The following is a 26,885-nucleotide window of genomic DNA, read 5'->3' on the forward strand; positions in this document are numbered from 1 at the left end:
AAAGATTTCACCCTTACTGAGTGACAGTCCTTTGGTCAGCCTGAGATGTGCGCATGGGTTTCAGCGATGAGGCAGGGAGAGCACTGAGCTGAAAAGAGTGGTCAGCAAGTTGTTAGCAATAAGGGTTGATGTTTCTGTGTTGCTGAGGCCGAGTGCACACGATGTTCCCTGGGTGGGGGATTTGGTGGCCTTCTCTATTTCTCTTTCTTTGGATGTAGTGCTCAGGGACACGATGTCCCGTAACAACCCCAAGTGGAGGGTTGTTAGAGCTGGGGTAGGGTGGTGAAGGTTGTGGTTGGACGCAGTGATCCTTCAGGTCTCTTCCAACCTGAGCAATTCTGTGATTCTATTCTTGTTGTCACGTCTAGGAATAGTTGTAACTCTTCTATGCTCCTTTCTCCCTGCTGTAGCTTTTACCTGGGAAGATCAGCAGCATTTCGGGCTGATCATGGCACCTGTTTGCTTTGCTTTTTGTTTCAAGAACTGAAGCCTAAAGCACCGTCCAACAAAACAAAAGATGAAATCAAACCTGCAACGGCGCTCAGAGCCTCGATCAGAGACGATCTGATCAGTGGCAGCTGAGTTCAGCGGAGACGAATTCAGCCTCTGGCCACAGCACGCTGCTGCCTTGGCTTTTATGAGCGTTTGGAAGAGCTTGACATTACAGGACAGGAACGCAGCACGTGTGGGCAGCATCTCGGCCAGGCAAACCATGCGAGGCCGCGTGGAGCTGCGTGATGTAGAGCCCTGCTGCGCACACCAGGAGCTCTGCTCGCTCTGCTCGCAGCGACAGTGCGTAAATGCAATGATGGAGGGGTGTTTTGAGGAAGCAGCTCCTGCATTTGTGGCCCGATGGCAGCCATCAAGAGCTGCTCTGCATTTTAACTGGGAAGGCAGCAGTCACTTAGAGCAGAAATATTGCGGCGTGTGGCTGTGCTTAGAGGGCACTGCTCGCAGGGCGGCTCTGCTGTCTGATGACAGTCCGTGCGTACAGAACGGGAGAATTGGGGAATATAAACAAGCGGGACGGAGGCTTCTGCCACATCGTGTTAGGGGACCCATCTGTGAGGGATACAAGGTTTGGATTGTTTTGCGGATGGCCGCATCGCTGTGCTGAATGCATTTTTTTCCCTTCAAGCCATAAACTCTGGTGTTGGAGCAGAGAGCCGCAGTGCCTCCTCCGACTTCCAGCCGGAGCCGGGTGCCTGCTGTCCCAGCAGCAGAGGAGCAGGGAGGTGCTTTGGGACGGCCCAGCACTGCCCTGCCTGGTGCTGAGCTGGCAGACCAGCGTGCAGCCTGCAGTGCTGGTCAGATAGCATTAACGAAGCAGTTCAGTACGGTCACTAAGTTTCTCTTCCAACGAGAGGAGGGATCTACATGCTGCTCTTGCTGCCCTGTGCTCTGATTTCTCTTCTTGCTGTGTTACCCAACCGGCGTCCTCCGGGGAGCCCAGGCGGATAACCTTTCTGCAATAAGCTGATATTCAAACACAAGGACTTCACTCCTGAACTGCCCCAATATTTGAGAAAGGGTTTTACAGTGAAATAGGTTTGTTTTTTTTTTTTTCCTGCGTCTCGTTATTGGCCTGGCAGCTGCGCCGTGTATGGCCGGCGTGCTGAGAAAGGTAATGCCAACAGAATGAAAAGGTCGCAGTTATATAAAAATCCTTTCAAAACTAAACAGCCCCGGCACACTGAATTCCCCGTGGATGTTCAGTAGTTGAGAACCGAGAGAGTCAGGATGTTTGGAAGGTTGAATTCTGCATCTGCAAATGTCCGGTGGAAGCCAGGAGCAGTCAGCAGCTGTGCTCAGCCCACGCTGCCCCAGTCCATGGAAGAAGCAGGAGCCCCATGGAGCTCAATGTGCAAGAAAAACATATAGCATAGACCAGAAAGAGACCACAGAGCCTGCCCAAAGCAGAGCAAAGGTTGGTCTTACTTGTGCTGCACCTCTGAGAAAGGCAAAACCACCGGATGACCAGAGAGGCTTTGAGGTCAGGGACTCCCGAAGGCAGAGAAGCTGTCTTTGCGTTTGAGGGGTCCACTAATTTTGCTCTAATTATTTTTTGATTCATCTTATCGTTCAGCATCTGCAGCATCCTGCTGCAGAGTCCCTTGTATGAGATGGAGAAGCACCTCGGAACCCTTTGCCCTCCTTTCTCATGAAAGGAGCGGGCATCCCTGTTACAGAATCACAGAATCACCGAGGTTGGAAAACACCTTCAAGATCACCCAGTCCAACCATCCACCCATCACCAATAGTTCCCACTAAACCACGTCCCTCAACACAAAATCCAAATGTTCCTTGAATGCCTCCAGGGTCAGTGACTCCACCAGCTCCCTGGGCAGCCCACTCCACTGCCTGACCACTCTTTCAGAACAGAAGTATTCCTAACATCCAGCCTAAATCTCCCCTGCCATGCTCCCTGCCACCTTTCACCCTCTGAAATCATCCCTCACCCCTGAAAGCCCTTTTCATCACCCTACTGTGATCACAGTCACCCTTTGCTGTGTCTACCTTGCCCAACCCTTGCCCCATCCAATGTCCCCATGCCAAGTCCATCTGCTGCCCACCCAGCCTTGCGTCTGCCCAGCTCTGCTCTGCCTGCTGGGCTGCTGGTGGGGAATTTGAGCTCCGTGAGGCATTTCCTGTGCAGGCATTCGTGGATGTTTTCAGGGGCACAGTTACGCTTTCCATGTGTTTCTGTGTTCCTGTCCTACTGACCTGTTAGCATGAATGGCAACTGAGTGAAAACTTCACAGCACCTGGGGAAGAGGTTTGGTGGTTCGCGTTTGGCGGACGGTTGGACTCAGCGGTCTTAATGAACCTGAATGATTCTGTCACCTTCCAAAGTTCTGTTCATTTTCTATTCTCACTGCCCTGTGCAACTCCATCTCATCGGCATCCCTGGCACCCACAGCTACGGCTCGCAGCATTCCCTGCAGACGTGGGAGCGGGAGGCGGTGAAATAAACCCAAAGTGTTTGTAACGGCTGTGAAAACTTAATTTTTATTATCTGTTCACTGTATACAAAACACCATTCTGCATAGTGATAACTCATTTGTTGTACAGTTGACAGTGCACATCAACAAACAAGTGTCGGAGGTATACACTCAATGAGGAGGGCAGTGGTGGCCAGGGCGATGCTGGGAGGGAGGAGCAGCTCACAACCACTCGTGTACGAGCAATAGAAATGCGACAGGAAGCATCTACCAACCAACCAAATCAGTATGAATGAGGACGAAGAGACAAAGCAAGAGTTCGTGGATCCAATGTACAACTCTGCGATCAAGGAAGGGTTGCGGAGGCGGCTGAGAAGGGTCTGTATTTTTTCCAAACACTTCCATCGTTAAAGTTGCTAAAATTTAATGATAAATAACAGAATCTCACAAATATTTCGGGGCAAAATGCTCCGCATTTATTTACATATGAAATGTGTTTAGTACAGTCGTAATGGACGTAGTGTATAGTAACATCTGACAGCAGCAAGACTTTTAAGGAACTGAACAATTACTACCATATATCATGCAGCTATCTATATGTACAGGATTTGTTTCTTTTTTTCTTTAAAAAGAAAGAAAGAAAGAAAAAAGTACAAAAAAAAAAAAGTTTTCTAGGGATACATACGAGGTATAAAATGCAAAAAGAAAACAGAAATATTAACCTCACAGAGAATCACGTAGGAAAGGGACAGCGCGGTGCCTTTGTGCACCTGGTGAAGGCTCACCAGTGATGCTGGATGCATCTGAAGCTCCGTGAGGCCCGTGCTGAGGGTGAAGTGCCAGTCGTACCCACAGGGGCTGTTGTGGTGTTTGCTCCTCGACGGCTGCGGTGGAACACGGAGCCCCGGAACATTTGGCATTAGCAAACAGAGCTGGGAAAGGCCAACCCTGGCAACAAGGGTTTTCATAACCAGAGATAGAAGGAAAATACTGAATGCTGTGTCATTGTTTCTATCTGTTTAATAAATTACGTGACAAAAAAAAAAAACAAAAAACAAACCTCCAAACATTATCATGATAAACCTATGCCTCTAATTACACCTTACTTGTTTAATCCAGAGCAGCCCAGCCCTTTTATAACTATCAGAGCTTCGACCACAAGCACCTGATGGCTACAAATTACTTCATGATACATATATATATATATACTTGTGCAATTACACTTGTCAGAAGTACGTGATCGCCCTGGGGTGTCTGCACCTCAACCAGCACTGCGTTTTACCTGCGCAGAGAGACACTTATTTCGGAGAGAAAGTCTGAAAGCTGCCTGCCACGTGCAGAACCATCCAGAGTCCTGCAGGATGTGGCATATCCCCTTGGCTTCCTTACTTTTTCCCTCCAGGCACTGCCTTTCTGCTGTGCTCCCATTTGCTGAACTTCCTGCCAGAAGCGTTCACGTAAGAAACGGTTCAAGAGACCCCAGGAAACGGACCCAGCATTAAGAACTCTGTTTTAGAGAAACTTACTACAAAAAAACAGGAACGAAACAAAAATTTCCACTAGATACCAATACAAACACGTAACAAAGAGTATAAAAGTTATTAGTTTAAATACATACAAACTCTTTTCAACTCAAATACTGCTTCAATGGTTTCGAGGGTACAGACGATGAGGCGAAGGGGGCATCGTTATGCAGAACATATTGCAACAGCCTGAACAGTACTGTTAACACTATTATACCTTGAACCTCCTGTAACAAAAATGCCATCTGCGTTCCAATGTGGAGAGAGATTGCCATGTCCCAGTGGTCACTTTTCAGCCGAGCTCATCCTTTTCGACTTGATGAAGGCCATGCCGTGCGTTCTCATGTGAGTGTTTAAGGCCGCTTCAGTTTCGAAAGTCTTTGCGCACACTTTGCACCTCCTGTCCAACGCCGCGCTGTTGGTCGGTTCGTCCTCGTGGCTGGGTTTGTTCTCCTGCTGATTATCCTCCCCAGACCCGTTCTGCTTTGACACCGGCTGCGGCTCCTTCAGCTTGTGCACGATGAAGAGGTGCCTGGAGAGAGACACGTGGGACGTGTAGCAGAGCCCACACTCCCTGCACTGGTACGAAGAGCCGTCGGATTTATGCTGAGGAATATGTTCGTGAAACTGGAGGAGATTTTCTGTTGTGAAGCCGCAGACAGCACACTTGTGAACCTTAAAAACATTGATTTTCAGCTTCTTCAGTGGCTGCGTGATGGCGCCTCGTGGAGGCCTGAATTCCAGGACAGGTTCTTCCAATTTACGCTTTGGACTAGGAACCTAAAAAAGAAGTGGTAAATACTATTTTTGTAAGCATGAATACGCAGTGACTGCAGTGGTTCGTCAAACAAGCTCGAGGCTGGGCACTTGGGATAAGCTCACCGTGCTTCTGTGCAACCTGCAGCTTCTCTACAGCTATGAGAGGACTTACAGCAGTGAAAAGCAGAATTTCACGGGATCAAAATATCCCTTTAAAGATCCTGAATGCATCCCCACAAAACCTCAGTGACTGAATGAATCTTCTACGTGATTACCTTCGCTTCTTCTTTTACTTCCCTTTCTTCCACGTTAGACGACTCAGTCATTTCTTTGACATCAGGGTCTTTGATGCCGTGCATCAACTGAATGTGTTTTTCCAGCATCAGCCGTTTGGTAAAGGTACGTCTGGAGTCTGGGCAGTGCCTGTATGAACACAGAGCAGGCATGCAGAGGTACAAATGTTGTGCTCAGAAAGCCATGTACTGCTCTGAACGAATGTGAGCTAATAAATAAGCACAGACAAGTCCAACCTACCAACATTAATACTGGAGACAGCACTCTTCCAATCAATTGCACAAGAATTGTCAGAACAGGAGAACAATTAAAAACAAAACCACAAACGTTTGAGCAGCTTGTATTCACAGAGAATGAGAGAAAAGTTCTCTGAATACCCAGAACAGGAGCACTGGGACCCGCAACAAAGTGTGGCTTGAAAAAAAGCCAGGAGCACATGAGTTTGTTTCTTGTACCTCTATTGATGTAACTAAACTGTACGCACAATTGAACACTCTCTCAAGTTCTCCCTAACTAAATTTGAGCAAGAAAACAATCACTTTCCATGAAGGATGAATGCTAGCTCCAAAGGAGTCTTAATTCTGCAATCAAGTCCATATTCTTTACCTTCTTGGAGCCAGTCTACGAGACTGAGGTTAGGGTGAGTTAGGCTAACCTCAGTGCCTGAAGAAAAATTCAATTCACAGTGTGTACTGTTGGTTTATACTCTGCCCCTAGCATCTCTGAAAAACAAAACAGTAGTACTTACGAGCATGTATAGACCTTCCTAATGCCTTTGTGCTTGATACGGTTGTGACGACACAAACTATGGGATGAACTGAATGATTTGTCACACTGGCGACAAGGGTGTTTCTTCATTTGCTTTGAAAGAAGGAAGAAAAACACATTAATTAAAAAAAAAAAAAAAAAAAAAAAAGCTAGGTGAAAGTCGTCTGTGTGCCAAAACCTTCAATCATAGGAAAGAAACGTACTTACCAGTGTCTGACACCTCTGTCAAGCAAACTACATCTCTTTCAAAGCAGTGTGGCCAGCACACACTGCCAAAGACTGCAAACAGAAAACATACATTGTGGGTGAAGTGAAGGTCTTCCATCAAAGAGGTACAGGAGGTCAGGGGGCAACTTCTGGATTGGTAAAGGCAGAATGAGCAGAGATTGCTTTCACAGTGAAGTCACCCTTCCTTTCCCGCTGCCTGAAAACTTCTGAGGCTGCTGACCAAGAGGGTTTCTGTCACCCACAAGAAGAGGGGGGATAAGGACCAAAGCAAAGCATCGTGAATACTGATGTGCCAACAAGGCTCAGAAAAGTCACAAAAGAAATGCGAGGTGCAGCCTGATGCCAACCTGAGGAACACGAGTGTGGGGAATTCTGTGTTTTATATCGCTGTTTGTTACGTGGAAGGAGAGAAAAGGAAGGAAGGTAGAAAGGACGGAGCAGTCTCCATCTATGCCATTCCCGCTGAACACGAGTCACCGGAGCTCTGGTATCTGAAGGAATAATGTCTCCAAACTGTGAACTACAGAAGCTCCAAGAGCAGACGACACAGACCTATTATGCTTTAGGTCTCATTAGCACATCACAATCTTAGAACTCAATCCTGTTCCTGACTGGCCTGTCTTATCAGTAGCTGCAGCAAAGAAACTGAAATATTCCTAATCAAATGTCCTGCCTTCTACAATTAAATAGATTTTTCAAGCTCCTATCTGTTATCTTCTACCATTCTGGTAGTAATAAAGAAATCAACATAACATCTTGAAAGTTAAAACCAAACAGTGACCAAACAGATCTCATGTAAGACTTCCTCAGATTGCTTTTCAACAATCCAGCTGGGGCCAGAGCCCAGCGCTCAGCATTCTGTACAGCCGCTCCTGCCAGAGTCAGGGTGTGCAGAGTCTGAAGAAGAAATGGACTCCATTGGAATCTCCTGTAAGAAATTCTGGTCACTTGCACCCAGACTGCAAGCAGTGTATAGTGAGGAAGAGCTCTGCCTGCTGCCCAGGTAGAACTGCAGGAACGGACAGCCTCATGCAATCAGTCCAGTTATCTAGAAGAAAAAAAACAACCCATGTTTCCAGATTGCCTTTTCCTGCCCTAGCAGAGATCAGAGCTCTCCTTCAAACTGAAAAAGGCAAATAACGTAACGCCACTCTGCCATGCCAGCCGAAGCCACTGAACAAATGATTTGGATCAACGCTTGGAATTGGACCCTGCTTGACTCTCCTAGAGAATCCGTACAAGATTCATCCCTCACTCCCAAGCATTCAGTACCAAAGGTTTTCGTTGCAGAAGAATGTTAAAGGTTTGGCTTATTTATTTCCAGCTTCTGAGGAAACAGAATTCTACAGATTCCTACACAGCGGAGAAAGGCCACAATTCACATGAACATTTTAATGGGATACAAGTCATTCTCTGGTGCCTAATCTAAACTAATAATAAAAAAATACAATTCTCAATCCTAAATAATATATGGCTCAAATCACACTGAAATGCTGAGATAAGAGATAATAATGAGAGATAATGAGAGATAATGAGAGATAAATGGAGATCAGAGACCTTTCTGCTATTAAGGCCAAAATCACAGGGGATGTGGGGGAAGGAAAGAAGAGGATTTCTGAAAGGTCACTGATGCAAATGGGAGGAATCCCATTAGGAAACAAGGTTTGGTTATCCTACTAGGGACAGTCCTCTACATAATGCCCTTAGAGGCACGACGTTCCTCAAAACAGCTCGTTTTCTTTTTGTGTTTAAACGCCAATTAAAAAAATCAACATGTTTTTCTCTGAAAGTATGTACACACCGTGCACAGTCACTAACACCAATGCATTGATCAGCACGTTTTGCAACACGGTTTTGCAGTGTGCTTACGACTGCAGTGCTCTGGGATGGAGTTGTAAAAGCCTAAAACAAAATGTGAAAGCACGTGATGAAGGAGAGGCAACATCACAACAGTAATTATTGTGCTTTAAGATGGACAGGCTGCTTCCTCAGGTAAGCCAGACCAAACCTACTGCTGAGGAATAGCCATGGGATAAAGGCAGGGCAATATGGGGAATCATCACGTGGTGTGTGCAGGAAAAGCAAATGCTGTGACTGGGATAGCAACTAGAATTTTGGGGGGTTTTTTATTCACAAACACATGACATGCAGTCCTGCTAATATGCAGGATATATTTTTCTTTCGTTTTCTCTTAACCAAAAATCTGAGTGCTACATGTGTGGGTTGCTTTATATATGGGTGTTACACCACTGTCTCATGAAATTCCTTAGGACGGCGAACAACCACCACAGCTTCTTACAGAGTGACAGCATCCCACTTAAAAACTGCAGAGATGAGCACAGATAAACAGCCCAACAACGTAGCAATCAGCCATACCGATTTTGGGTATAGCTAAAAAGTGTTTCGTACTTTAGACAGAACAGGTGAAATAAACCAGACGTCAGGTGGACAGCAAGGCCAACAGAGCTGGTGGTGCTGCAGCAACTGCTCAAGCTCTTACAGGCATGCTGGTAGAGCTCTGAAACATTGTCTAGCACAAAGCACAAGGCAGGTCATCAGGCTGCTCCCATTCAGCACTCCAGGAAACAAACTGGTTAATTTAAATGAACCCGGACTCTTGCTAATATGCTAGCATAAAGCAGCGGAAGAGACTAGATATGCCATCAGCTTCCACTGGAATTCAGTGGAACCGAGCTGCAGCTGCATTAACTTAGAAAAAGCTGTCTGTACAGAAACCTGAGCGGTGATCTTTAGGATGCAGCTTTCCCCGTGGGCAATTATGCTGTGGTTAGGTGCTGCAGGAGCTGTTGCACAGCATCTTGTCCTTAGCTGCAGGAACAAGAGGATGTTAAACTAGTTGCACTGCCACTTGGAATTGGTAAAGCAATTCCTGCTTACAAAACATCTGTCCTTTCTTGGAAAGGCACTGTTGGAGAAGTCCTAGGAAGCTACGTGTACCGGGCTGAGATACACCAGATTCAGCTTCAAGGCAGGAGCTGCACAGCTGTATGAGTGCCACCCTTTGTCCGGGATAATCACTTTTCTTTTTCAGAAACAGCATTTAGGAAGAATCACACCATGGTGGCTACAAACCTTCCAGTATCTGGCTAGCCTTCAGCCAGCTCAGGGAAAGGAGACAGAAAATGTGGATATGTATACCTGCCACTGCTTCCCAACACTGCCAGCAACCTGCCCAAAGAGGACACATGTGGCTGTAACTCTCCTAGGTCTGAGCAATTTAGCCTGAGATCAGCTAAAAGGGGGTTACAGCTCCACATCTTCACTGCAAACTGCAGCAGCAGCAACCAAGAGTTTGAAACGAATTACCTTCAAGTACCTTACATGTCACGGCGTTCTGCAATAGCTCACAAACTGCTTTATTAAAGTTTCCAATGCACATTCTGCACAGGTAATTCTAGAGCAAATAATACTTACCTAGCATTTCCAAGAGAAGTGGACTACAAATTAATGCCATGATTTACCAGACCTACTTCACATATGCCTTCATCTTATGCTCATTTCTAGTCTCTAAAATAAAATGCATCTGTAACAAATTACATTTTGAATACAATCATTTAAAAGCTAAAATCAATGACAGTTTCAAGAGGTCTGGAAGAAGAGTGGCATCTGCTCCAGAGATCACCCATCTCTGCAAGTGGTATCTATTACTTTAATCTACATCTGCCTCCCATTTACCAAGGAGACATTTAATAGGGATAAAATACAAGTAAACAAATATAAGCAATGAATTGGCCCTCCCGGCCAGTGTTTGAGTGCTGTAATTGTCTGCTGTTTCATAATAAGGGCTGTTCCTGAGGTTACATGCACATTCTCAATAAACATGAGAGGGAGGAAGATATATATTTGAAGTTATTACCAGAAAGCATTATCAATGTGGTACTAACCTTATCTTACATACTTCTGCCACTTGGATGTGGGTTTCATTACACTGAATGTGATTTTCCAGCTTGTTCTCATGGGGAATGGGGAGTCTGCATCACTGTGCTTTGGTTTTAAGAACTGCATCAGTGTAAAATCTAGGTGTATCTGGTCCTGCAGATATTTGCTTGCCAGTAAAAGCATTGATGAGTTAATATCTGTACTAACTGGAAAAAAAGGATTGATCAGTATTTTACATGCTCCTAGAGGCCGGATTTTAAGAGAAAACTGAGCTGTGACTGCACGAGCACTGGGGGATCAGAAATAAGTCATTCACTCACTGTCATGCTGCAGGGACAGCAGCACACTGCATGCAGTTTCTTTACAAGCACTTCACAGACCTGCTGGGCCCGAAACCAAAGCAATTCACACTAATTCCTCTATGACTTCAGTAGATGGAAATGCAAAACTGGGCTTCTAAACATGAGGAGAAACCAAACACAGCTGTCTGTTCGACCTTCACGCCCTCAGGCTGCAAAGGAGAACCAGGTGAAAGAAGATGCAGTTCTGTGAATTAGAGTCACGCTGCCCCAGGCTGCTCCATCACACCAGGCTGATGCTGCCCTGATGCAACTTGGTCCAGGCTCTGTAGACCAGCTTCTCCTTCCTACGTGCACATTTTCCTTCAGCCCCGTGTCTCACTGAAGGAGCAGCTCCTGTTATCTTCCCCTTCTGCACAACCTTTAGCCTTTGAGGTTCCTAGTCTTGCCTCACCTGCACTCTGATTACTGCCTCCTGGCTCCAGCTGGACACAACAGTTTTGGCACTAAAGTAGGCAAGGTAACAGGGAGGCACAGGCAATAAAAACGACCCAAGACTGAAATAAAGGAATGGAGCATTCACTTTCTTCTATTGGCCACGTTTGCCTGACAATAAGCACTTTGCTCTCACTGCTGTAATACTCATTGCACTCGAGTGACCTCATGCAAAGCACTTCTGCCACCTGCACAACTCATCTCAGGTCTTACACAGCTCACACTCAGCTATCATTTCATCCGTCTTTATCAGGCTGTAAAAACGTCTGTGAATATCATCTATGTATTTATCTGCCATCAGACACCTCAGCTGGAAGTCACGGAAAGCTTAAGTTTAGGACAGGATTGCAAATTGAGTATTTCAAGCTCTTTTATGGAGGAGCCTCCTGCTCACCCTCTCCAGAAAAACGGGTGAGGGAGAATTTTAGTTTGGGAACCTACAGGTCAATGGCTCGTGGAAACAGTAAAAGCATACCTCAAAATCTGAAGAGACTCTACTCTTCTGTGCTGAACATCTTCATTCTAATCAACTTCCACAAGTAATTATTTGCCTTTTAAAGCCTCTCTATGACAACGTTCCTCTGCTCAACCGTGAAATACTATCTCTGCTTCTTACCTGACTCAAGAGAGGTAACCCTCTAATTTTGGAAAATACACAGATTTTGCACACTTTTAATTCTGTTTTGTTTTTATAAGGGCTTTTTAAAGAGACTAATTGAAAGAGACTGTTCAAAAGGACTCGGAGCTGGAATATTTTACATCCTAACTCTATCAATCTCCCTCCACCTATATGGAGAAGAGAGGAGGCTGGGCACTGATCAGGATAATTTTCTAAACTGTGAAGCACAGAAGGAAGGAGGAGTCTGAGTCAGCTGTGTGTTGTGTTTATCACTGTTCTTTTCCTTTTTAGCTGTGTTTTAAAAGTCAATTCCACAGCTCGCTTCCCTGCAAGCAGCAGCAGAGGAAAACTGTTCAGTTTCACTACTGCCCACCTGTCAGTCGTTTTCATTTAATTGGAAAAGCTCTGGGATGCAGCAAGGACACCCAGTTGTCTTTCTGCTGACCTGAGGACACAGCATTTCCACTTTTCACTTTCAATCAACTTTGAGTACTTTACCACACACCTTGCTGCTTTCAGTACAGATTTCACCTTGTTGACCGAACCTGCAAGTGTAAGAGCAGAGCAATGACTTCACCTTGCAGTGAGCATACCTTTAAAATGAAATGCAGGTTGGTGCTCGCTGCACCAGTAAAGCAAGACTCCAGTCTCTGATTTTAACAGCTAATGAATTTTCAAGACGGGGGGCTGGTGAGGGCACAAAGGAAGAAGTAGGAACCTGGACCAGAGGAGGTAACTTGGAAGAAATACTGGAATATCTTTCATTCTTTCCATCCTGAAGAAGTTTTGGTAATGGATGAACAAGTCTGCAATTAACCCAGCGCCTGGGTTTTCTCAAAAAGAACTATGCAGCAACTGACAAAAAATGATCAGCAAGAGAGAGACAGATGAAATACACGTACGAACGAAGAATAATAATGATGGAGCTTAATTACCTGCAAAAGCACAACTGCATTAAAAAGAAAACCAGTAACATAACTTTGTATTTTAGGCTTAAGTCGTATTCTTGTAATTAAATATTCATTTACCTTTCCATGTTCTTTCCTCATGTGGGAGATGTAAACGTCTCTCTGAGTGAAGAACCTATCGCAATCCCAACACGTCCAGCCACGACTGCTGACTTTTTTAGGCTCTCCTTTCTTTAAAGGAGAAGGAGATTTCTTCTCTAATTTTTCTGTTCCATTGATGGATTTCGTGTCCTCTTTATTGTGGCTGGCTGAGTTCTGATTTGTGGGTTTCATACTCAGAGGTAAATTTATCCCCAGGTTTGGTGGCCCTTCAACACTTTTCAAAGTTCCGTGCATTGACTACAATAAAATAAAAAGTAAGCAATTAACGCGGGTGTGTACAATTGTATTAAAATGCTGAATGCCCTCTGAATCAAAAGCGTTCATCTGCTTTGCCATACTCTTATCAGATCACATTCCTCACTTAAAAAAACAATGACCAAACGAAGGTAAAGTGTAGCGTGAGCAGACACTGGCCAACAAACAGATGCCAGTCACAGCTAAAGAGCAGTTCACCAAAAAGTGAGACTGCGAAGGTTTAGCTGCTGCTGAGCAAGGAGAAAAAAGGGCTCAGTGAATGCATTAAGTTATATTCGGTCTCTTGCTTTACTTACCTAGTGTAGCTAATTAAAAAATCCTCATTTCAAACTATGTGTCTAAGTAGAGATTTGCAAGAAGGCAGGGTTTTTACTGACAAGTTTCGTTTTAGAGCATTGGCAAATAAGACAAGAAAAGGCAACTCTGGAAAGATCAGGCAGTGATGTTTATTATGATACGTTATTATTTTATGTTAAGCCTGTGCTAACTCTGTCTCACTGCATGCTCAGGGCTACACACTGCTAACAGTCCTTGGAACCGATGGTGTGCAGGGCTGGAGGGGACAGCTAAGAAGCTGCTCAGCACCTTGCAGCTCTCATGAAGTGACCCTCCCTTCCAGATTCTAGAATCTAGGATTCCATAACTCGTTTGTAAGACGGGAAGAACTCTTCCACTTCCCCTCTCCCAGTCTCTGGAGCCTGTGCCACATGGCAGCGCCATCCCTGAGCCTGCAAAGAAGACAACTCCTGGATCAGCTCTGTGCCTGGGTTTCAGACAGGGACGTGGACACAACAGGAGGCAGTCAGCAGTGTTCTGGGCCAAGACACATGACTGCAACCTAGAATGAATGTACTGCTGAGCAGGTGCCCATTAGCAAGGGCTCCTTCCCATCCCATTTACATTTCCATTGCCGTTTACAAGGCAGCACTCTCATCCCCTCACATACTCATCTGCATTATAACTCCTTTGGATGATGTGTCTGGCTACCCTAAACACGCAGGCAACTTCAGAAACAAAAAGCAACTAACACGATCTGGGTTCTGAGACTCTAAGAATGCCCATCTGCTCCTCCAGGATCTGCTCCTCCTCAGCTTCAAGTACTGAGCTCTTTTGTAAATAATGTGGCCCTTGGGACTGCTTGCTGGTTCAACTGCAAATGTCAACCTGACCTGCAGAACATATTCTTCTAGTGAGTAGTTGCTTGGAAAAGGAAGCCAGCGCTTTTAAAAGCTGAAACATGATTAAAAAGCCAAGTGCACTGAACTGACTGACAGGTGCTGAGAGCAAAAGCAAACTGTGCAGTGAAGAGGTTGCCTGGACTACCCCATTAATTGAGGACATGGAGGATGAGCACGGGGTGGGCAGGGGTGTCCTGCAGCTTCAGGATTTTTGTAATTAAATATTCATTTAACTTCACTCAACAGAAGACTTATCTGGAAATTCCACGCCAGCACGTAAGACGTCCGTGCTCAATTTTCTCAATACCTGAAAGTTTAACTTCCTAATTAAAACAAACAAACAAAACCAAGAAAAGCACTAAGGTATAGCACTGAGTCACAGTGGTTTCTGTGATTATCATCAACAGAACTGAGCCTGTTACACCTCCAGTCCAGACCTCTGCTCCCTGCTCTCACCAGCTGCTAGACATTTTCCTCCTGTGAGCCACCAGAGGAAAACAAGATACACTTTTTGTCAACAAGACACATTCTCATCAACAGGAATAATTCTAGATTTGTTGGTGGTTTTTTTTGGTAGTTTTAAACAACCACCCTCAGAGCCTCTTTCTGTCCTTTTCCATTCTATTTTTGTGCATATGGTCTCTGCCTTGCTGGTTTATGTCTAGCCATGCCAAACCCGGCTGGGCTGAGCTCTGCCCCTGTCCAGCAGCCTTCCCCTCTCTTGTGTTCTTTTTTGCTTTTATCTGTACACTTTCTTTTCTTTTTAGTTTCCTCCTTAAGTCCCATTTACCCTTCGTAGCTGCTGTTCCTACTGCTATACACACCTCCTAAACGTGAAAGCATGAGCAACTCTGAATAAAAGCAGTAATACTGTCACTGAATGCCTACGTTCTAATGTTCCAGACTCGTTCTCAAAAAGCTCTGGATCATTTATAGTGAAACGTGTTCATCAGTACAAACTCTGGCATGGAGAACTATAGCCAGAAAAATTATAAGCACCCAAATCCAAAGTAAAAGAGCAACTCTACAGTAAGGTGCTGAGCAGCCCCAGCCCATAGGGATAGCTCCTGACTCTAACCATGGTCAGATCCTGCCCTAGCACAGTGGTTTAGAGGGATGTATGTGCAGATGTGATGGTACTTTGCTGGCATAGGTCAAAGGCGATTCTTACAGTAAACACAAACTGGTTCAGAGTCAAAGAAAACATAATGCCAGTGTGTGTCTGAACCTTGGTCAGCCCTTCCCTGTCTCCAACTCAGGTTTAAAACTGGCTTTAAGGACAACTTTCGCTCCAAGACTTCTGATCTTGTTTTCTTCACAACGTCAGTGATTTCTGGGGATTAAAGGTAACATACTTGAGGCTAAAACACAAAGTGATCTTCAGTAGACAAGAAAGATGTTTTACTTTTCACTACTACCAATTTTACTATTTAAACAGTAAAATTTCAGCAGTTACCAGGCACCAGATCCTGCTAATAAGTTCTAAGAAATTTCAGCACAGCCAGTAGCGTATTTAAAATCTACAGCTAACGGGTCAGAGCCAGGGGGCTGCTGGTTCTCTGCAACACGATTCGAAGGATGACAGTAAATCTTCTCCAGTAAATTCATTCATGCAGTTATAGGGATACTGATGAAAAAAATCCACTTCAGGTTTCTTTTCTTTGCCTGAAAGTGTTCACGTGTGTCTGTGAGCACACATTCTGCATCTATTCAAGAAACACACCACCAGCAAGTTCTGAGCATCACAGACTTGATTGGGTCACGTACTCAGCATTCTCAGCTCCTAGCCACTGGAATAATTCTTCAGTGCTCTAAATAAGGCTCAGGAGTTGCTAGGATTGGACCAGCTTACCTCAACGACCCCACAACGATTTTGATGAGGTACTGAATGCAACATTCCTGCTACATCCAAATCAACATCCGTACTGCAAAGCTCAGTAAGTGGTTACAGTGCAGCTGCTGAAGGTTAGACAAAACGTACCATTTTAACATTGGTGGTTGTTACTCACAGATTACTCTCTTGGAACCACTAACATTTCTTCCAGCAGCCTTCTTGGAATTGCGAGCCTTTCAACAGTATTTTCCCAAACGATACACTGCACGACAAACAGTATCTAAGAATAAAACAAGAGATGCCTACACACCTTGATATGATCCATCATAAGCTGTTTCTGTGCATACAGAAGAGAACAGTCTGGACACTTGAAAACAGACACCTTCTGGTTTTCAATGTGCTGATCAAAGTGGCGATAGAGCAAAGGTTGTAGAGTAAACACAGTGTCACACATAGAGCATTTATATATTATTCTAAAAACAGAAGTACAATAAACAGTGTCAGTCATGGTGATGATCTACCCACAGGAATCATAACGTTAACTTTTTTCTCAGCAGAGACAAGATCTGACACGTGTAAGCAATCATTTCACACTGCCTGAACAAAGGTAAATTGCAACTAATTCAAAACAACCTCCAGAACCCAAAAGAAAGCAGCAGGAGAAAAGGCAGAAAAACAGAAAGAAAAAAAAAATAGCACAAAAAAACTATTAAGCCAGAAAACAACAGCATGTGCCAGTTACATACGTAACATCAACTTCTGCTTATGATACTCTGAAAGTCAAACATCTTCAGTTCCTGAAGTCATGCAATAACTGAAGGACAAAGAATATACCTCGTTCAGGTTGCAAAAGCAATTCGTTTTCAGGGAGTCCCTGATATGACCATAACCAATAATGCACTCTGAGATAAACTTATTTTTACCAACGTGTATGGCTTTGAGACTCCTGTGTGCCAGGTCTGGAACCTGTTAATGCTCTGACACAGGAACCTCCCTGGGTGAGTGACAGTTCCCTGCTTTGCCATTACAAGCCGTTAAGAACCCATCTATAAATGCAACGCACAGACACCACCAAAACTGCAACTTCCTCTCTCAAGGCGTATCAGTTTTTGGTTTTGCAAATGAATGAAAGAAAAGTAACACAGAAACTTGCTACAGATGGTCAAATAAGACAGAAACGTAATTCACTGGCCATCCGTAGTGGCACGCCTGAGAAACTGCAGATAAAACAAGGGAAAGCCAGGAGCAGGAGCTTAGTGCAAGGATGGCTGCAGCCTTCCCAGCCCCACCAGCCTGACACTGATCTCTGTCCTGGAGAGTGACCTTCCATTAAAAAAACACCAAACCTTGTTAGCACACTACATTTTCTCGTTACCCACATAAATTACCCAAACTCCTTCCCATTCCCTTCCAAGCAGCTTTCTCCAACAGCACACTGTCTGAAAGAACTCTAAAGACCATCCTGCACTGTGCTCTGAGGTGACAAGGACATGAAGTCCCACCCGTTCAGTGACTACGGATATTGGAAATAATGAAAAACATTACAGTTATTTACATGAACCTGTGAAAAAATTATTTCTGCGCTCTATCTTCCTTGTGGCCATGTTTTTCTTTCTCTGCTTCTCCCATGTGCTACGAGATCTGCTATTTGCACTGCATCCCCTCTGTACTGCACTGCTTTCTGCAGCAGAGAGCTGCACTGCTGGGCACAAATGCTCCTCAAGCATCATTCTGGAACCGTACTGCAGTTTGCCACGTTACTGCTGATGTCTACTCCTCAAAATCCTGATTGTTTAATTAAGTCCTGTAGGAAGCCAGAAATAGGGAATGCTCCTTGATGGTAAGAGGTAGGGAGAAAAACAGACTTCTAAAATGCTGTTTCACCTCACACAGCTCCTATCCATACAGATCCCACATATCCTACTGACAGTTTCAACTGAGATCCCAAGAGACCACTCTTGAGAAGCAGACTGATCACTGCCCAGCAGATCAGCTGCCATGGATGCAGGAGGAAAACCCTGCCCAGGCACAGTGCTATTGCAACCACAGCACAGTGCAGGATGCACTGTTGGAGCTCTAAAAGACAAAGCACTCACTGTGCAGCGGATCTCCTCCCCAGGCTGCTGTACACAGCTGCTGAGCATCCATGCACGCTCTACCCCAGCACAGCAGCTCAAGGTAACTGGAGGCAGTGCTTTTAATGCTAGCAGGGGAGTACTGCAGTTGTGTAGCAAATCTTCTGGTGAACATGCACAGAGCTGGTACCAACTGCACACACTGCCTAAGTCTGGGATGTCAGACACTTTCCTTCTGACCCTTAGGAGCTGTCTCTTACAGTGCTGTCTGCATCTCTGCCAGCAGTGTCAGAGCTGACTGCTCACCAGCCTGCAAACACCTGGGGCAACTGAGCTGCTGCTGCACAGCCCTGAATGACCGCGGCCTTGAGCCACACAGCACGTACCGACACGGCTGCTGCAAACAGCAGAACGTCCATCTGATAAACGATCTGACATGCCTGTCAACTTGTCCCTTTCCCTCGCTAAAAAAAAACAGTACCTGTGGGACCTGTACTGCACTTTGTACCAGAAGTGCAGGATACGTTCATGATCTGGCTTCATAAGCAAGAGTTCTTTCAGTATTCAAAAAGAGATCAGCCATGGAAAACACCTGAATGCTGCTCTCAGTCTACTGAAAAAATAAAACCACGTGTAATCTTTGGCAGCACGTAAAAGCATCTCAGGGGCTACGAGAGAGAGCTGTCAGGGCTGAAAGCTGAAAGCCATTCCGTGCTTTCTATTAAATGCTCTATATTAAAATTTCAACCATTTGAGAATCACTGCAGATGGACTTTTTTTTTTTATAAATACGGCATATTCATCAAACGTGGATGTATTTCTTCTTATACAGCACTCAACACTACAGATGAATGGGAATTTGTGCAAGGAATGCTTGGTGTCACTTGGTCAAGAGCTATCCTCAGGAGCCAATTAACTTAATAGCTCCCCTTTTCAACTGACAGTGAGCAACACAAATACTTTTAGTTAATCCTGAGGAAAACCACAGGTTGCAATAGGCAAGACAAGACCTTATTAAGGTCAGGCAGTAATCAACATGGGCATCCTGAGCCCAGAGGTGACATTGCACTCCTACAGACACCTACAATGATGGAGCATGGAACTCCAGACACTGCAGGGACTGGGAAAGCCCGACAGCACCACGATAAAATTGGCTGATTTCAGGACAACACCACTTTCACATGGAAAGGAAACTTAATTCAAAATACTTAATTCACCAGATTTATGAGAAGCAGCTCAAAAGGTCTGAGCACAGGTCAGAAAACCTTCTGTACTTTTCACCCAGGGAATATCTCACTCTGCTGGGGATCTCAGCCCTTTTGTGCTCTCTAATCTGGAAATCAAGAGAATCCCAAACAAGTTTTAGGTTAAGTGCTGGTATTTCAGAGCCTCTCCCTGAAGATATTCCCTCGAGTTAAAACAAGGTGTCACTTGCCACTGGTGCAACTGTCTTAATTTAGTGTCAGATGCAGAAATTTTGCGCTCTTTTGCCAAATAAATAAAAATACCCCCTTCTCATAGGCTAGGAGGAAAAGGAGAATTCCTGTGAAATCCCATTATTACAATGCACAATGCACTGTTTCTCCCACCTGCTTTCTATTTTCCTGAGCCTGCTGTTTGTGACAAGGTTCTGCAGTGCTCACAGTGTGCTCTACGTCCCTCAGAGAAACAGGATGGAGTTACACAGCGGGGCATTCACTCTCAGCACAGCACTCATACCAGAAGAGGCAGGCAGAAGACGGGCTGTGACTGCAAGCACGGAGCTGAGGTCAGTACAGCACAGAGTCTGAATTTCAGGCATGCTGCACCTGCAGCTCCCACCAACTGAAGATGCAACATCTGTACAACTGAGATCCGATTCTCACTTCCTAATTATGCCCCTGGCTGCCTTCAGTAAAGCACTCACTGATGCGATGTGCAACCTTCCCAGCTGCAGAACGGAAAGAGTTCAGCTTTAATGCAGAAAAGAAAGCTCACGTGTCACAAAAAGCTTACACAGTACAGCTCTAGGCACGTTTTTATTCCGAACTGGAGGGCGACTCTGCACAAGGCGCACAGCCAGCAGCTCTCACCTATCAGCTTGGGCTTGACAGACAGGACAGCCATAGCAGAGCTAAAACTCAGTGCTTGCAGCTTGCCTGAAGCATTGACAGCTCAAGGAAAGCACTGCATGGCCAGCAGCTCCGCCTGCCCTGAGGAACCCTGCAGCTCTGCTGCCTGGAGGTAACCCCACCAGCATACACCCCAACCCCTGAGCACTGCTGGCACTGAAGGAACCAACCTTCCGAATCCACCTACAAAACTGCTGCCTGTAAGCATGATAGAAAATAATCTGAACTTCTCAACCAGATGTTGTAAAACCACTACAGAAGTGCTGATGAGCCTTAGCAGCTCTCCTTGGAATTACATTTGCGAAGCTTGTAGTAAAAACGCCTATAACCAGACTAAAAAAACCCAGCATCAGCAACGCACTAGCAGGAGTCTGAATTACTTCTGCAGTTCACAGCGGGATCACAGCATTTCTGGGTTTGAAAAGACCTCACAGCCCTCCAAGCCCTGCCATGGGCTGGCTGCCCACCAGCTCAGGCTGCCCAGGGCCTGCCCATGGCCTCGAGCACCTCCAGGGATGGGGCACCCCCCTCTGGGCAGTGCTGGGGTCTCACCACTCCCTGGGTAAAGAACTTCTCTCACATCTGACCCAATTCTCCTCTTTTATTGTAATACTTTCCTTAGCGCTGCGCTTAAAGAACTCATATTGCTGCTGTGAATGGAAAGTTAACTTTTGCCAAACTCCTAGCTAAAACCTCATAAAAATATCACAAGAACACCACACATTACCAACGAATGACAAACTGTTGTACGGAACTTAACGCTGTAAGCACAAGACAGAAAGCAATTCCACAAGTTATTAAAATGCAGGCAAGTACAGTAAAAGATTAATTTTGCTTACTTTGGTTCGCCTATCTTGATACCCGGGTGTTGTGTATAGGCATGGGAATGTGTGCTGGGAGCAGATTTAAATGCCATGGGACAGATAGGACATTTGTAAAAGACTTCACAATGAGAACCTTGAATGTGAGACTTGAGTGCCGCCACATCAGAGTACACAACATTGCAATGCACGCAGCTGCAAAAAGAGTGGAGAAGAGTCAGTTCAGCCTAGCAAAAAGCAGTACTGCAAGACACCGAATCAACACTGGTTTTCAAGCAAGTGGGAGAGGTAAGCATGTATCCATAACCAGATAAAACTATGTCATTCTGTCAATTCGGGACTATAAACAACAGAGCAGGAATCAACATAAGCAGAGATCTGCGTATCAAAAAAAGAGAAAAAAGTTTCCCAAATTTAACTCCGTAGGTCTGAGAGATGTGAATTCAGAGCATTTTGTGGGATTACAACAGGACAGACAGAAGGGTGAACAGAGAAGCATCCGCTGATTGTAAAAAGAAAGCTTAAAACCTCGGCGAATCTGTAAAGCTTTTACAAAAGGCATTTTTTTTTTTTTCACATGCAGTGGATTGTGCAGGGTACACCGCTACCACCAAATTGGAAAACCAGGCAGCAAAACACGTGGACCATTCCCCTTGTTAAGATTTGATGAAGACATAACTGTAATGATTTTCTGAACCGATAATTAAATCAACGCTTGGATTTAATAAAAAAAAAGAGTAAATTTAAATTCAGGGCAACTGAACTGAATCTCAACAATCACAACAACGCATCAGATTGGAATTTCAAAAACATACTTTTGCACTGCCGAAAATTTGTGACCTTCCCGCATCTATTCTAAAATAAAACGATTAAAAAATGGGATTAAAATCAGCACATGAGCATTCCCACATACAGTGGCCCCTTTCAGTTTCATGCACCTTGCGGACAAAGTGGTACCCAGTACGTCCAAGGGTATGCTGCAATAAACAGAGACAACACCATCCCTCAAACCACCCCATTTCTTACTGGTCAGTACTTTGCAGCTAGAGTTTTACAATTTAAACCTAGAAGACTGCCAAAACAATAATTTTTGCACCCACCAGGCAGTATGATTTTTGTGTAAACATGACCTAACTTTCCAACAGTTTTGATGATAGCCATAAAGCAGGAAATAGCAAAAAAACTGCTCTCAATACTTTTCTTTTCAAATGCCCCACCTCTAAATGCTATGAAATATCATCCTTTCCTTTGGAAGCACTCGATACACCTTCCTAATACTACTAGTTCAGTTTGCATCCACTTGGGCTCCAATTCCTGGGCATTTAATAAAGAGCTTTCCCAGTCTGCCAGCTCTGCTCTGTCCTTCGTGACCCTCTCCTTTAAGCAAGTCCCCACTGCCCGCTGCAGTGTCCCTCAGCAGTGATGGGTCCCATCTCATCCCCCTCTGCCCCACTGTCTGCCTGTTTTTCTACAGTGATGTGAAGTTGTAAACAGTCCTCAGCATCTGCTGTTGTACAGTAGAGCAGAGCTCCTAAGGCCCAAACCTTCCTTTCCTGGAATGCTGGGTCACCTTTATTCTCAGCATGCAAGGATGCAATTCAGCTTAAGGCTGAGATGTTCAGCTGCTTCACAGCTCCTATGGAAATGCAGGACAGAAAATGTGTTTCCCCAGTGAGAGGCCCTGGCAGCAGGGAGCACAGCAAGGAATGCTCTCCTGGATACTGCTTCTCCTTGCCTGGACAGTTTTGGTTTGCTGTCCTCAAATAAAGAAATTCTGACTTAGTGTGACATGAAATATTACTGGTAAATCTTGACAAGCTCTCAGTTACGTTGTCACGATTCACCATGAAGGACTCTGAGATTTCCTGGTGCTGCTGGTGCAGGCCAGCCGTCCCTCAAGGTGATGCCAAGAGACAGGCGAGGGGAAAGAGCAGAAGAGTGGAGGAGGCAGATGTAAGAAATATGTAATAAAAAAGACTGCTGTGCTTGGGAGACCAGAGCAAAGCAAACCAAAGAAACATGAGCTGAGAGCTGTGTCAGGGCCATGGGTTTGGACTGAGAACCGACAGCAGCTGGCCTGATGCAAGCAAAGTGCTTCCCTCCTGGGTGGAAGATGTCCCAGCAAAGGAGCTGGGTTCCACAAGGAGCAGAGGCTGCCTGCCCAGTGGGATGCTACTCGCCCTTCTGTGATCAGACAGCACGCAATGGGGGATGCCTGAGGACTGCGGGCTGCTCCATCCCTCGCTGTGCTGCCTGCCAGCCAGCCAGCAGCCTTCCCGGATTTCCCCACTGTAGCTTTCAGTAGCTTTCCCCAGCTCTCAAGGCCTTTGAAACTCAGCACTTCCACGAAACACCTCTGGTCCCTGTTCACTCTGTGAGCTGCCGTTACAGGAAAACAAAAGAGCAGAAGGAAAACTGCAGAGCAACGATGAGGAACCAGAAGAGCCAGGCTGCTGGGGTGAGAAACATCATCTGCAAGTGGTGTAAAGCGGAGTGATCTTCCCTTCCCACAGCAAATGGATTAAAAAGGACTTGACAAAGCTGCTCTAGCTATGCTCCCAGGCAGGTGCAGTATGCCCGCCCACGGCCTGACAATAAATTCTGGTAGAAAATAAGAAAATGATTATTCTACCAGAAAGAACAGTCTGAAATTCAATGTTCTGGGAAAAAAAAAAAAATCAAGAAGCCCGTTATGAACGTGAAATTAAGAAAATACATCTGAATTTTCTAGGCCTTAGAAACTGTGAAGCCCTGAATCTGACATATTATGGCTGGATGAGATTAGCTAATATTCTGATTTAATAACATACAAGAGCGGATGCTCAAAACAAACTGTGTTTTAATGCACTATTTACTCAAAAAATTGTACTACTAATAGAATTGTTGCCATGACAACCTTAAGCCCAAGAAGCTCCATCCTACAAACACTGCTTATGAAAATGGGAAATTACTTTTGAAAGCATAAATTACATATAAATTGACAACGAAAATAATCATAATACTGACCGAAAACCAACTCTTCGAGTATAATGCAGGCAGTTCTTAGTGACATGAGTCTGGAAGTGGACAGATCTGCAGATTGCTCCACATTCAGGACACGTGTATGGAGATTTATGCTGATGAATTCTCTGGTGTGATGCAAAACTGCACTGGTTAGGAAGCAGCATCTGGCAGATATTGCATGTCTTCTAAACGATAAACCAAAACAGATGAAACAAAAGGTTGGGTTCAGCTATACACAATTTCTCGTGTCAAACACTGTAATATAAATAAAAGGTTAAACGTTACGACTGTGATGTGAGCCAGAAGAAGCAGGCAAGGTCAAAATTCAGACTGTACTGACCAACCTTGCAGGGCTCAGGTGGTCCCTCCTGGCACCATATACTGACATTCTGGCACAACAAAGCTCCTTCATTCATCACTGAGCATAGAAGATGTATTGTAGTTTACTTACATTTAATTCAGGTGCCTCACAAGGTTACTTTACTAGTGCAAGGGGCCCCAAGTGAAGCTTGGGAAACAAATCTAATGGTTTTAACCACAGAAATTAAAAAGCAAACAAACAAACAAACAAAAAAAAAAACACAAGAAAACACAGAGAAAAAAAAAACAACCCACCACCAAGTACATCATCCTCATTTTCTTTGACCCCTGCTCCCAGTGAGTTCTACTGGGAATATCCTCAATGCCAATAAATGGGGTATTGTCAATCAGAAAGACTGTAGATAATTTCAAAATGCATTTCTGAGGCTAAACTCCAGCATCTGCACTGTAAAATATCAACTATCATGCATCTAAAAGTACAGGTATTTAACAAAGTCACAAAGTCTCTGAAGGGCCATCTTTCTAAGTGCAGGCTTTACTCCCTATATGACATCTTTTCTTGCATTTTGTCACACAGAAATAACTTTAAAAGATCTTCAGCAAGTGTGTAGACCATTTGCCAAGTCAGAAACATTGGAATTCTTTGCTTTGTGCCACTCCTGGGGTTAAACACAAACCATGCAGTGGAGCTGTCAGCAGGATTCATTCCTGCTCACAGCTGCTTTCCATCCCTGGAGGGCACAAGGAACAGAACGTGCAGCACCACGGGTTCCACCTGCAGCAATGCACCTCTGCATCTCTAGGCAGTGTCTGACAGTCTGTATGGAGCTTAACTTTCATCACAAACACTGCTCCACTGACTCCAACAGAAACACCAGCACCAGCCTTCGCAGGCAATGATTTTAACCTCATTTCCTAAGGCCTCGCTCTGTAAAGCGTTTAATATTTCTTAAGACTTCAAATAATTTCTTGTGACTTTAAATAACTTGTTACGAATTTAAACATTCCTTATGTCTTGGGAATTATGAATTTCACCAGTGACTTAGGAAGATTTAAAAGCAAAACTAAGACTCTTACATGACATGGAGAGTTTTGAACACGGGATTTGCATATTTTAGCAGCGCCACCCATACAGTCTTGCAGATGGATGTGTGTATTTTGCAAGATTACAGACAAAACAAGATCTCCTGAGTTGTATTAAAAACGATTTGCTAATCTACAGATAAATAAATCTTCGAATGATCAAGAAAATCCTTCTCCTCACGTTAAAACAGTTACTTCCTGGGGCTTCACCAAGTCACACCCTCCTTCCAATTTGGGCCCTCCTTCAAATCTGTTAAAGATGGTCAGAGCACACAGCAGCAGAATCAAAGCTGCTGCTGTAGAAGGAATCACACTGTGCTACAAACAAGTTTCGTGGAGTTCTGCCTTATTAGCATTGGCAACTTTGCTAGAGCAAAAAAGTCACCTGCTCTCATTTAATCAGCAAGACAGATCCGAACTGCAATGACTAAAGCACACCTGTACCATTATTTTTTCTTCCAAATAGAACCCTGTTTAACCCTAAAGTAATTTCTTAATCGCTTTACATACTGACAATGCTACTGATATTCTAAGCACGAGCACAAGAGTGTTTTTGTACTGGAACCTGCAAACTTTTTTTTTCTTTTCGTCTAAATGCCTTTTTGAAGCTGCATACAAATGGTTGTAAATTATTTTTTAAACATTAATTTTAGGGAGAAACGTTAACACGGAATATCTGGAGGTCACACGCTCTGAAGCAGCCGTGTTCTTTTGTATGGTTCACTCTAATGTGTGTCTGAACAGTCTCCATCCACAGCTCTCAAGTGTCCTGACAAAAGAAAGATGGCAAAATGCAAAACCTTGAAGCAGAACAAGTTAACCAAAGAAAATCTGCTACTCTCCAAATGCAGGTTGGATATCAGCACTGCTATCAGCCTAAGGAATTAGCAGATATCCTTGCACAAAGCTTTGTCTGAGATGGATCATCTGCAGCCATTACAGTGCTATCACTCTGATTAGAACCTCCATGAAACAGGAGGGTTGAAACCGTGCTCAAACACAAACAGACATCCACTGAAATGCCAGTGTTTGTCCCCAGTGAGCAGTGCATGGTCTGAGCCACTCACCCTTGCTTCTGACACTGCTCAGAACTGCCATGGGATGCCAACTTTGTCTTCAGCTCAGGCTCACAGGTGGCCAAAGCCAGACTAACTTTGGCTCAATGTGTTTCTGCTGCACTTACTAAGATCCAGTACCATTCCTAAAAGGCACCTTTTGTCATATAGGCATTCATAAGCAGCAGTGCAATGTTGGGCAACAAAGCAAAGTTCCTTACATAAAAGGTTCTCATAGGCCTTCCAAAACAC

At 44.7% G+C, this 26,885-nt stretch overlaps 1 protein-coding gene across 1 annotated transcript in view; it reads right to left on the minus strand.

Moving 5' to 3' along the window:
* Positions 1-4,750: 4,750 nt before the first annotated feature.
* ZNF532 (zinc finger protein 532) overlaps positions 4,751-26,885 on the minus strand; it is a gene marked incomplete at its 3' end in the record, with an annotated part of 38,890 nt that continues 16,755 nt past the window's right edge. Inside the window, exons 3-9 of the mRNA XM_079548526.1 lie at positions 24,178-24,359; positions 21,190-21,366; positions 16,475-16,637; positions 12,856-13,134; positions 6,267-6,379; positions 5,500-5,647; positions 4,751-5,245 (exon numbers count right to left, since the gene is read on the minus strand). Coding sequence (XP_079404652.1) covers positions 4,751-5,245; positions 5,500-5,647; positions 6,267-6,379; positions 12,856-13,134; positions 16,475-16,637; positions 21,190-21,366; positions 24,178-24,359 — 1,557 coding nt within the window. The remainder of the gene's footprint in view (positions 5,246-5,499; positions 5,648-6,266; positions 6,380-12,855; positions 13,135-16,474; positions 16,638-21,189; positions 21,367-24,177; positions 24,360-26,885) is intronic.

This window comes from Tetrao urogallus (assembly GCF_951394365.1).
Source record: "Tetrao urogallus genome assembly, chromosome: Z".
NCBI lineage: Eukaryota > Metazoa > Chordata > Aves > Galliformes > Phasianidae > Tetrao > Tetrao urogallus.